The sequence below is a fragment of the Vombatus ursinus genome, unplaced genomic scaffold (assembly GCF_900497805.2).
Source record: "Vombatus ursinus unplaced genomic scaffold, bare-nosed wombat genome assembly UNPS02005459.1, whole genome shotgun sequence".
Classification (NCBI taxonomy): domain Eukaryota; kingdom Metazoa; phylum Chordata; class Mammalia; order Diprotodontia; family Vombatidae; genus Vombatus; species Vombatus ursinus.
This window is the reverse complement of record NW_020945237.1, coordinates 9,355,486-9,369,114: the sequence shown is the minus strand read 5'-3', so window position 1 is coordinate 9,369,114 and position 13,629 is coordinate 9,355,486. Positions and strand designations below refer to the sequence as shown.

Genomic DNA, 13,629 nt, shown 5'->3' with positions numbered 1-13,629 from the left:
AGATTAAATGACCTTTGAGAAATTGTAAAGCTCTACTAATGATCCCAAGTTTCCCATGGAAACAAAGGCACAACTTTTTGATGACAACATTTTACAGTGTTGCATCACGGGATGGACATGGAACACAATTGTCTCCAAAGAATCGTTTTCTCCCCCACCTCAATGAAACTATATACTTTTTGAGGAATGGGACTTCCCATCCTACAAATGAAGAAACTCAGACTGAGCAATATTAAGTAATTTGTCTGTGGTCAGACAGCTAAGTGACTGAAAGGGGATATGAATTCATGCCTTCCTAACTACAAGTCCAACACTATACATTGGGGCACTTGGCACCACTTTTCAATCTACACTCCAACTACTCACTTCACTTCCCTTTGGAATCCTGAGGGTAGAATATTTTCATGATACCATCATCCATGATGCGCCCAAGAAATGAAGAGTAGCCCTTGCTCCTTACTCAAACAAGATAATATTCATGAAGCACTTGGCACAGTGCCTGGCACGATTAGGTGCCTAGTAAATGTTTATTTTCTTCCCTTTAATCACATTAGACTTGATTGGGCAGACTGCCCTCCATTTATTATCTGACTGCTCCCACTGTCCAACCTGCCCTACTCATTTCCATGGACTTTGGTCCTGTTCTAATTCCCTTCCAGACACATCTTCTGACCCTGTAGCAATCATGGAGGGTCCCTGGGAAAGACAGCCATATCTGAGTGTTATAGACTTTGCTGCGTAACACTTGGATGGATAGTGAAAACCAATGAAGTGTAGAATGCTGGCTCGTGCTGAGACACTTGACGCGTACCTTTTGGCAGCCTTGTTCTACTTCAACCACAGGTGGTTTGGAGAGTGGTTTCGATTTGCAGACATAACCAAAATGACTCTCACATGGGTGATCGGCCCAGTAGCCGTCCTGTGGGAAACAGAGAAGAAAAACGTTCATCAGCTTCCTCCATCTTTTTGCAACTGTACCTCTGAGAGAGAAAAGCAAAATCTAAGGTAGGTCCCTTGAGAGTAAAGAATTCTTATTTCTAGTGCCTGGCATAGTGGTTGGCACAAATATGCAGCCGATTTGCTAATTCCTCCATTTTGGAAGTGGGGTCCAGGATGGCCAGTCTTCAATCACCTTATGGCTGAGCCTCTGACTTTCCAAAAACTTCAATATGGCGGGTACTTCCACATATGTACCCTACTTTTCAACTCCCTTCTGTGCGTAGTCTTCCCAAACTAGACTATAAACTCCTTAAGAGTATTGTTTGCCTGAGGAAGCTAGATGACTATAGTGTATAGAGAGCTGGGCCTGGAGTCAGGAAGACTTGAGTTCAAATCTGGCCTCAAACACTACTAGCTGTGTGACCCTGGGCAAGTCACTAACTACTGTCTGCCTCAGTTTCCTCAACTGTAAAATGAGGGTGATAACAGTATCTACCTCACAAGGTTATTGTGAGGATCAAGTGATCTAATATTTGTAAAGGCCTTGGCACTTGACAAGTGCTTGTCGCTTTGTCCTGCCCTGTCTGATTTCAAGTATATACTTGACAAGGCCACTAGAGGTCATTCTAGGACCCTTTTTCTCATATCCCATTCCAAGCAGGAGAGCCTTCTTGGGTAAAGGAACTAGGATACTAGGCAAAATTACTTCTTCCTGGATTCATGGTGTTCCCACCCAACAGCTGGTGCTTTAATACTGCCCCTGGCTGCCCCCAAATGTCTCACTTCATCACCCTACCTCCCTTAACTAAAACCTGGCATGCCACTCTCCCCCATCAAAACATCAGTTGATTGCTTATTGTTACAGGGAAAGGAAGGGAATAAGCATTTATATAGTGTCTTCTATGTGTTAGGCACTGTGCTAAGTGCTTTACAAATATTTCATTTAGCCCTCCCGACAACTTGGTATTATGCCCATTTTATAGTTCAGGAAACCAAAGCAGATAGAAATTAAGAGGCTATATGCCCAGATCGCATTGCTAGAAAGCTTCTGAAGACAAATTTGAACTCAGATTTTCCTGACTCCAGGCCCAGCACTCTGAATTATCTAGAGATTATTAGACTAGTGCTGTCCATATGCTATTCATGAATAAAACCTCAAAGCTTTAGTCTCTGTTCATTCATTTTATCATTCATTCAACAAATATTTGCTATATTTGTTGAATGTGCCTATCACTGTGCTGAGTGTTGGGGGGATATAAAAAAAAAAAACAACCCATGCCCTCAAGGCACTTATGTTTTATGCAGAAAGACAATATGTATATAGAAAAATAAATGCAAAATACATACAAAGTAATTTGGGAGAACACTAGCTAATATGAAGACCAGGATAGGCTTTGAGTAAGAGGCAGCATTTGATAACCTTTTAGAGACTAAGAGGCAGAGATGAAAAGAGAGGGCATTCCAGGTATAGGGGTCAGTCTGTGAAAAGTCAAGGAGGTGGGAGATACAATATTGTTTATGAGGAAAAACAAGTAGTTCAGTTTGGTTACACCAAAGAGTGCGTGAAGGGAAGTGATAGCATACAATAAGCCTGCAAGTGCAAAACGTCTAGAAGCTGAAAAGATGCCTGCCGAAAGAGAGGGAGAGAGAGAGAGAGAGAGAGAGAGAGAGAGAGAGAGAGAGAGAGGATATCTAATTACCTTCTATACAGGCTACAATCAAACAGTAATTGTAAGAATGCCCCTGCTCTAAAGGAATGAAGGAATATAAAAACAAAACAAAACAAAAACAAAACTGAAGGGAAGGTACCCAGGGAGTAGAAAAGGAGAAATATCTAGAAAACTAGAGAATATCTCTTAAAGAAAATTCCTTATGTCTTTATTTTCAGTTATTCATGGTGTAGTGCCCAACATACTATATTTGAAGTGAGATGATAGGTTTAAATCCCATCTCTGCCTCCTACTGCCAGAGTGCTTTGGGGCACTCTGTAAATTTCACTTTCTTCATCGATAAAATGAGGAGATTAGACCAGATGAAGTATTTTCTAAATCTTCTAAGGTACCTTCCAGATCTAAATCTATAATCCTAAAGGTAATCTCTTGAACTCCCTTGGTATTTTTTGCAAGTGCACCAGGGAAAGCAAAATCTTAACAAAGGAAGGAATGTGTTTCAAACATTGCTTGGCAGGTCAACCTCAGAGGCAGAGACTCTGCACGTGTCTCAGTTTCACGCTTGACCACCCTAGACTCACCGGCGATCACAGCTGAAGTGTCTTTAACTTTACAGGGTTCTATTATGTATCTTATCACTTCCCCGAATCCTGTACCTGAAACTTACTAGAATCACCACACACAGATTGGGAAAGTCAAAGGGACATTTTTACATGCTTTTAATGTTCAGGGGATTTGTTTAAAGGAAATACTGAATACATACTCTGTGCTCAACATTTTTTAATAGAAACTAAAATTTTTAGACATAATTAAGTCAACTAAATAATAGAAAAAAATTCTAAAGTAAAGGAAGAAAATATTTTTCATTGTGAAAATGGACTAGCTGTGTATTCAGGCAATAATAAAACCTGGATTCAGATCCCATCTCTAAGCCTTACTAGCTACATTCCTGACTGGACTTTCTTCTCCATACCACAGAAATCTCTTCATCCTTGAAGCCCCTTATTTCACTGAATTTCACACATTAGAAGTACCCATCACCCTTTTGGTCTCTCCCTCTGATTGGCTGATTCCTCCCAGAACCTTTATGTTAAAGAGGACACCCAGGCCAGTCATGTCTTCCCTTCTCTCCAGGCTGCCCTCTTGACTCTCATGACTTTCTCTCCCATATTCCCACACAGGGTACCTTCATAGTTTCCCCCTACAAACACAAAGACACTCCCCACCACCTGGTTATCAAATTCCTTTTATGTGTTATCTTCCCCCAATAAAATATAAAATCCTTGAGGACAAAGAGTGACTTTCTTTATGCTTTTTATTTTTATACCCAGCCCTTAGCACAATGCCTGGAACATGGTAAGTACTCAGTAAATGCTTATTGACTTAGGGAGCTGTGTGACCCCTGATAAGTCACTTTAACTTGAGACTTCTTCATCAGTAAAATTTAAAAAAAATTTCTGTAGCACCTGTCTCTCAGGGTTGATGAGTGATTCAAATAATAAATTTTATTTAAAGCACTTTATAAATCTTAAAATTAAAGTTCTATATAAAGAGTCAGATGTAATTGTTAGTTGTTATGAAGTCCAGAAAACAATTAGGTGGCTAAAGTTCAACGACTCATGAAAATTTAGGGCTAAACAGTACTCCTACATAGTATGTACTGAAAGTCTTTGTCTGGTATTAGGCTGTCTTAAAACTAGAGAGAGGCTTTCGGGACACCCTAAATATATGGCAAGAGCATCACACTCTTGTGAGGCGGTACAGATGAGGAAACAAAGGTTCAGGGAACTGACGTGATTCCCTCCAAATTATACAACAAAGTGTAAGAGCCACAAAACCAGGTCATAGGCTTATAGGTTTATCAATTTATAGCTGGAAGAGATCCCAGAAATAATCTAGCCCAATCGCTCCACTCTATAGTCATCCTAGGGCCACAGAGAGGCTAGGTGACTTGTACAAGGTAGTAAGTAGCAGAATTGGGATGTGAAGTAGGGGTATACTGGAGCCAGCTCATATCAGCTCCCAGAATCCATTGTTAAAATTTCAGTGAGTGCATTTGCTCCTCAAAAATCAGCAAATACTACAAATCAGGACTTGTTTTTGTTTGTTTGTTTGTTTGTTTGTTTGTTTTATTGATTGTCTAGACTTAAAGTGATGGAAGAAAGAGTTAATACAGGTTAGAATTAAAATTGTGTTTTTGATACTTTTTTTTTTCCTGGGGAGCTGGCTGTTAACATTTTTTTTTTCTGGAAAGCTGATTGCTAAACATTTACCAGCATACCCCTGGTGTGAACTCAGGTCTTGTAACACTGGATCCAGCACTCCTACTGTACCACACTGCCTTCTACCCAGGTTCACACCGATAATTTGTAGCAGGAGAGGACCTAGGATTCTTGGCAAGCTAAAAGCATCCAACCTATGAGTATGAGTATCTTAAAGTATTGAATTTGTTTCTTTACTATCTACTATTAGATTGTTTTAAATGATAATCATATGGATTCAGTCAGGTACTCTTTAACATATGTATGCCATGATATATTAAGTGGCAGACATTCCAAGTAAGCTCAAAAAATATAATATGGTGTATTCTCAGGGAATTGGTCATACCATGAAAGGCTGTGTCAACTATATGGAGAAGTAGGTAGAATGAGAGCCAAATTCCCCTCGTGTGCAGAGCCCTCATGGACGGGATCCAGTCAGAGATGGCCAATGTGACCAGTCATTTCTGGTTAATTTTTTATGTACACCATCCATTTCTGTCAGTGTCCTTTTATAAGTTGCTGGACATTCCTCTTTAGAATCTAGCTGGAGGAGGCTGACCTTTGATCTGAGTGAATTTGACCTGTGCCCACACAACCTAAATAACTATTCACAAGGGACTGAGCAGAAAAAGGAGAGAACATTTTGCATGGCTTGGTTTGAGGCAAGCTAAGAGACAGGGATTAATGAGTATTGCTTACTTTTCCCTTCATCACGACGCAATCTTCCTGCCTGTTGTTTGCATGGCTTGGCTCTCCAGGCAACCATTTGGTAAAGGTGACAGGGGTCCCATCACTCCATTCAAAATACATTTGAATCCTGAGATCATTTAATCCAATCCACAGTGTATCTGTGTCCACTAAACAGAGAGAAAAAAAAATAAGCAGAGACATATTTTCATACAAGCTTAAATGAGAGGGGAAAAAATTGCTTCCTGGAAGGTAAGAAGCAATTGTGACTTTCCGCTTTATCGGCATCAGGCTTACCCTTTTTATGGGTCCTACTGATGTCATAAAGTATCGTTGACTTATAGAATTAATCTAACATAGATACTATAGAGAGGGCTCAAACTTCCTCTATATTCCATGTTTTTGGTCTATCCACATTGAATGACAAAGGTGAGACTTAGCAGTCAGGTTTAGTCAAACAATTACAAATCCCACTTCATATAGATAACGATAACCAAACAAACATGTTCTTGGTAAATAAGTCAAATTAAGTCAACCCTCCATCTTGTGTAGTTATTTTTTTGGTACAGATAATTGATGGAAACCTTTTTATTCATGAAAAATCTTGCTCAGTTCCCCATCCCCAGGACTGTCAGTTATACCCTACTTGTACGGACGACTACATGACCAACCATTTCTAAATCTTCTGATTTGTGTTTAAATAAAACAAAAACAAAACCGCAAACTCATTGGATCTCAGAGTTGGAAGAGTCCTCAGGGATTATCTAGTCTAAGGATCTCCTTAAGAAAGTATCCCACAGGGGGCAGCTAAGCGGCGCAGTGGATAGAGCACCGGCCCTGAAGTCAGGAGGACCTGAGTTCATATCCAGCCTCAGACCAAACACTTGACACTTACTAGCTGTGTGACCCTGGGCAAGTCACTTAACCCCAATTGCCTAAAAAAAAAAAAGAAAGAAAGTATCCCACAAATGGCCATCCAGCCTTTGCTTGGAAACCTCAAGGAAACGTCTCATATTTTTTCTGGTTTGTTTATATGTGTGTGTATATATATATACACATATACACACATACACACATGTGTATATGTATACATACATTGATGTATGATAAGTGATATAATATGGTATGATATAGGCTATGGTATGATACATGATGTTACATGATGTGATGTGATGTGATGTCGTGTCGTGTCATATCATATCATGTCATATCATATCGTATCATATCATGTCATGTCATATCATGTCATATCATATCGTATCATATCGTGTCATATCATATCATATTGCATCATATTAGATTCCCATTACCTCACAAGGAAGCCCATTCCATTTTTGGACAGCTATAATCACTCAGAAGCTTTTCCTTACATCAAGCCCCTGTTTGCTCCTTTGCAACTTCCATTGCTACTAGATGTCACCCTCTGGGGCCAGGCAAAAGAAGAACACTCCCTCTTCCATGAAATAGCCATGCAGATGCTTGAAGAGTCCCATCTCCAATTCCTTCCACCCCCATGTCTTCTCTTCTTTGGGCTGCATATTTTCCATTTCCTTCAACTGATCCTAATATGGCAGGAACTTGAGGTCATTCGCCATCTTGGTTGCCCTTTTCTAGGCAGCCTGTCAATATCCTTTTCTTATGATTTCCCCATGTGCTTTCTAAAATGGATGCTCATAACACAACCCACATGCCAGATGTGGTTTTGTCATTGTAGAGTAGAGAAGAACCATCATTTCCTCAGTCATGGACATTCAATTCAGTATGAGTCCACTAGAATTTTTTGACTACCATATCCCTAACTCTACTTATATCCCCTTTGGAGAGATAGTGTAGGATAGAAGGGTCTGGCATGCTATGCTATTGTCCGTGTGGTCACAAAGAGTCAGACACAACTAAATGACTGAACAACAACAATCCATATGTTACTCATATTATACTGACAGTTCACTAAAATCCCCAGATCTTTTTCCACATAAACATCTCCCTAATATTCTATTTGTGGGATGGATTTCACACATGGAAGACTTTATACTTATCCCTATGATGCGTTAGATTTGACCCAATGTTCCTGCTTATCAAAATCTTTCAGAATTCTAAATCCATCACCCAATTTATCAAATATCCCTCCCAGCTTTGACTCATGTGTATATTTGATAAGTATGCCAACCATGCCTTATTCCAAGGCCTTGATCAAAATGTTTAACAGCTCAGGACCAAGCACAGATTCCTTGAGGCATACCATTGGAGACTCCCTGCCAAGACGACATTAAACCATTAATGACAATTCTTTGAGTCTAGACATTCAACCTATTTCAAATCCACCAAAGTAATGTTACTTTGGCCACATCCCTTCACCTTTGCCCCCAGAATAGTAGCATTTATAACATGGAGCAGTAGCACCAATGTCACCAAACAAAGAGTTTAAATTATCTAAAACCCTATTATTTCATTGATAGTGTTGTATTCAAGGCACTTTAACCTTTGTGATAAAATTGACTGATGTATGGGACGATTTAACTTAAAGAGGTAGGTTATACCTTGACTATCGTCATTGAACTGTTAGTCAATGAAACCAATAGTAAGTCTGATTGCTGATTTCCTATCTGCAAGTAGTCTTGCGAGGCATTTGGTGGGAAGTTTTTGAGTTTTGTTTTTATATCACAAGAATAATACATTGTTTCGGAAAAATGAAATAGTTTCCTATAAATTAACAAAAGATGAAGCTGTGAATTTGTCCAAACACTCTGGAAAATAATGTGGAATTATGCAAAGGATAATATTAAAATATCCATACCCTTTGACCCAGACCTCCCACTGCTAAGTATATACCCTAAGGAGGTCTAAGCCAGAAAGGCCCAATATACACCAAAATATTTATGGCAATACTTTTTTTGTAGCAGCAAAGAATTAGAAACAAAGAAGCATTTCACTGATGGAGGACTAGCTAAGCAAGTTGTGATAAATGAATGTAATGAAATATTTCTGCACCTTGAAAAATGACAAATATACAGAATACACACACACACACACACACACACATATGGAAGGGAAAAGGTAGTTAGTATTTAAAAACAAAGGTGTGTAAAAACAAAAGATGTCAATTTTTAAAAGCAGTAAAAATCAGTGACTCAAAGTTTAAGCACATCTCATGCAGTCCTGGATGAGATGAAAGAGCTCATGAGTTGTTTTTCTTTGGATTTCTTTGTCAATGTTTCTTCAGGTATATTTTTAGAGTTTTTCTGGGGTGTTTGTAGGGATTTAGGTTCTAAGACAACAACATCCAATTCTGCATTCAATTTAGGCAGTTCCCAAAAGGAAAATAACAGTAGAACCTGAAAAGTATGTTTAATTTTCTAGAGATTCTGTTATAAGCTATATTTATGTCAGAATACCCGTGTGTCGGTTTAATTTGATCATTATCATCTTGGCAGTAAAATTACTTGCCAGAAGATTTCAAAGATATTGTTATGGAGAGTGAGGAAAAACTGGTTAGATCCTGAAAATGTTAAAACACTTCTCCATTTCAGGGTTTCCTTCAGTGGTTTCAGCCCTTCCGCTTAATGCTGCTCAACTTCATTTTTGGAGAAGTCCATTGTTGGCCCAAGGCCAATAGCAGCAGGTGTTTCCAGTGTTCTGATTCGTGAATGACAGAATGTCATTTGCAAGAGGGGTGCACAGTTCTTTCCTTAGCTTATCTGGAAAAGATTGTAACTAACAGTCTCCATGCCCACCACTACGCGCTTTGGGTGCCAGGTTTTTCGAGTAGATGTTGCCACTGACAACTCGGTCATGCAGTGGATAGAACCCTGGATTTGGAGTCAGGAAGACTGAAGTTCAAATCCTCCTTTGGTTACTTACTAGTTGGGTGATATTGGCCAAATTACTTCTCTTAGCCTCAGGTTCTTAACGTGTTAAATGGGACAAATAACAATACTTATCTCAGGGTTGTTGTGAGGTGAAAATGAAATAGCCGCAATGTGTTTTAAATATCTTACGATGCTTTATAAGGGCTACCTATTATTCTGATTGATCTTGACCCTTAGTCCCTCAGCAGTAACTGGAGAATTGAAAGTTTGTTGTAAAATGTACTCACAAAAGTGTCCTTTCCCTCTACCAGTGACCCTTACCTTTTCTAATTTTATCAAAAGTAGACAATGAATATCTATAGAGTAATTAGAGCATCATTATCATTAATATTTTTGTATTTCCCTCTCCAATTATGTACTTTAAATATGTATTCCATGGTTAATATAGAAATTATTACATCAACAATCTAAAAATTTTAAGTGGTTGAAATGTAAAAGACATTCTTGTTTTTATCTGCTTTAACTATTTCTCTCAGATATCTCTTAGAATCCTAATTAATGACTTTAAATAAATGCCCATCAATAAGGCAAAACATGTGGATCCTCTAGAGAAGATTACCTAATTTTAAAATAACTAACAGTTGCACCCCCTATTTCTCATTCTCCTCCTTTTATAGCTCTCTCCATCTATCTCAACTTTAATTACCATCTCCTTAACTCCTGCTATTTTTTCTAATCTCCTAACTTGTTCTATAGACATGCATCAGGAAGAGGCTAGCCTCCACTATGATCATGCATGACTCATTTCCTCTTCTGCTTGATGGAAATAGATGATCTACACAGCTCCTGATTCCTAAGACTCAATCATTCATAGCTAGAAGGCTACAACTCATTGTTGTAGGTGCTTAATGAGTATAAGAAAGGATTAGGAGTTAGGCTTCTACAGCACAACAAGGGGATTCTGAGGACTTCCAAGATTTTATGGGTAGTCCCTCAACCAATCAGAAAGTGCCCCAAACATTCCTCAAACAACTAGTTCCTTAAGAAAGAGCCCTGGAGGCTAAACTGGTTGCAACCCACGGGGGTCAAGGACAGGGCCTCACAGGGCAAAGGCTTTTCTCTACTGCTTTTGCTAAGCTGACTGAATATTAGCTGACACACCCCAAGGGAGGAGATAGCCACCATTTTTGATCAAGGGACATTTGAAGTGGGAGGAGTTAACAGAACATGGAGGAACATGAGATGGATTGTCCAGGAAGAGTGTAACTCAGATGAACTAGACCAATCCTAGCCCTGGTGGGTGGAGTATGGATCTTACCAATCACTTAAAAGTTGATTCTACCACTGAATCCAGTACTCATGTACTACTAAAGTGTGTTGTGCCCATTTCCCTGGCAAGAAGTGTAATAAAGGCTTTCTTCACTCACTTCTGTAGTAGATTTTTGTTTCAGATTTTTCTAACATGAGTCTCTGGCCTCATTTATATTCAGGATCATAGGACACCAGAGTTGGAATGGACCTCAGAGACCATTTATACCAATCCATACCCTATAAGGAATTCCCATTTCAATATGGCCTGCCAATCTTTGCTTAAACATCTCCAGTGATGATAAACCCACAACCTTCCAAGACAGCCCATTTCACTTAATACTAGCTCTAATTTTTTTGGAAGTTCTTCATGAAATCAAGTCTAAATTTCCCTTTCAGCAACTTCCATCCACTGCTTCTACTTTTACTGTTTGGCACCAAACAAATCAGGTGTAATCCTTCTCACACGGAAGCCTTTCAAATACTTAAAGAAAGTTATTTTATTTCCAACTGAGTCTTCCCTCCTTCAAGCTAACTGTTCCCAGTTCCTTTAACTGGTCCTTGCATGGGATGGAGGCAAGGTCCTTCCCCATTCTGGTTAGCCTCCTAATGACTCTCTCCAACTTACTAATGTCCTTCCTAAAAAGAGAACTGAATATAATATTCAAGAAGTGTTCAGACCAGAGAAGTACGGTGGAAGTATTCTTCATTCTCATTCCTGGAAGCTATCCTTATCGCAATACAGATCAAAGCTGCATTAGCTTTTTTTGACTATTATATCCTGCTACTAATTTTGCACTACACCAAACTACCAGATACAATACAAACTATTATGTCATCAAGTTTCTCCTAGCTGATTTTTTTTCACCATTGAATTTCACTTAGATTAGATTCAGTTAAATATTCTAGTCCCTCAAGTTCTCTTTTGATACCTGACTGTCATTAAGGGTATGAGCTACCTCTGAGAGCTTTATGTCATCTGAAAATTTCATAAGCATGTCACTGATGCCTTTATCCAAGTAATACATACAATCATACAAGGCCAAGTACAGATACTTGAGACACTCTACTGGAGATGTCTTGCCAAGTTGTCATTGAACCACTGACTACTCTTAGAGTGAGGTCACTCAACCACTTCTGACTCCTTTTAATTATACTGTCATCTAGCCTACTTTTCTCCATCTTCTTTCAATAATGGTATGAGAAACTTTATCAAATGCTTTGCTAGAGGAGTCGGAGGGGGAGAAAATTTAAAACTCAAAATCTTACGGAAGTGAATATTGAAAACTAAAAATTAATTAATTAATTATGAAAAAAAAGAAAAAAATGCTTTCCTAAAATGAATGACATCCATAACATTCCCCTGATCCACCAGTATAGAAACTCTGTCAATAAAAAGGAAATAAGGTAAGTCTAGCATGACTTGTTCTTGGAAAATTTGTTTTTGTCAGCTCATTGTGATCATTATTTCCTTTTCTAGACATTTACTCTCTCTTCTAATAATTTGTTCTAGAATTTTGCCATGAATCAAAGTCCAGTTCACTGGCCTGAAGCTTGTATTCTTTTTTCTCTGTTGCTGATGAGTTGTTGCATTACCCTGATTGGGGTTTTCTTGGCAAAGATGCTGGAGTGGTTTGCCATTTCCTTCTCCAGCTCATTTGACAGATGAGGAACTGAGTTAACCCTTAACAGGGTTAAATGACTTGCCCAGTTATAGGTGTCTGAGGCTGAACTTGAACTCAGGAAGATGAGTCTTCTTGATTCCAAGCCCAGATATCCACTGTGCCACCTAGCTGTACCTTTTTAAAAAATAGACATTTGTTCTTCTCCAATCCTTCTGTGCTTCTACCATTCTCCATGATTTTTCAAGGGTTGTGGAGTGTCCCTGAGAAATAATATTTATCAGTTATTTGGGTACCAATGATTGCAGTTCATCTGAGCTGATTTGAAGTCCTCAAAGACTTCAGGACAAGTAATCTTAATTGTTTTAAACTTCGTTGATTATATTCACTTTTTAAATTTTTTGAATTATTTTATTTGGAAAATTTTCTATATCTTTCTACCATTTTGAACCTAAAAACTAGACTAAACTATTAATGTTTGAGGTCCCCCCCGACACACACACACTGCCTTTTCCCATTCTTTGAAATTTCTTACTTCTCTCATCACTAAGCAAGAAAAGAATGATGACAAAAATTAAAAAAAAATTCAGGCAGGTTAATTTGTGGACTTCCCTGTGAAACTTAATTATACATACATACACACACACATATATAATATATATATATGGTTAATTGAGCCTTAAACATATGCGCATGCATGAAAAGCATGTTACAATGTAGAACTTGAAAACACCTAGAACAATGAAATGTAGCTGAAAAACACAAAGTATTTGATAAGTGGATTTTACATTAAAATCCTTTTTTTGGTTGTTTTTTCTCATTCCTGAATTCTTGCTATATTGTAAGTTTGCTATATATTTTTTGATCCATACCCATGATTTCCTCTGGATACATAATTCCCAATAAGCAAAATCCCTTCACTAAAGCAAATCAGCCATTATTCAGCAATTTGTGGTCTTAAAGAATTGCCTGGGGACACTGAGAAGTTAAACAGATATCCAAAATAACACATTTCTCAGTTAGTACGAGTCTGACACAGCACTTTGATTCTGAGATTCCATTCACTATATCTTGCTGCCTCTCATTATAGATATTATTTAGTTGTATATACAGTAACTCTTGGAATGGGAATGCCTTCTCCCTATTTAAATCACAATTGTAAGAAAGGATTAAGGAGTTAGGCTTCCACAATGACAGAATAAGGGGATTCTGAGGACTTTCAAGATCTTGTAGATAGTCCTTCAACCAATCAGAAAGTGTACCAAACATTCTGTAAAGGACTAGTTCCTTAAGAAAGAGCCCTGGAGGCTAAACTGGTTGCAACCCGTCAGGGTCA

General features: G+C 38.4%; 1 protein-coding gene across 1 annotated transcript in view; it reads right to left on the bottom strand.

The window, feature by feature from the left end:
- Window positions 1–13,629, bottom strand: part of MRC1 (mannose receptor C-type 1) — a 127,947-nt gene that overhangs the window by 51,795 nt on the left and 62,523 nt on the right. The window contains exons 8-9 of the mRNA XM_027847954.1: window positions 5,570–5,727; window positions 812–919 (exon numbers count right to left, since the gene is read on the bottom strand). Coding sequence (XP_027703755.1) covers window positions 812–919; window positions 5,570–5,727 — 266 coding nt within the window. The remainder of the gene's footprint in view (window positions 1–811; window positions 920–5,569; window positions 5,728–13,629) is intronic.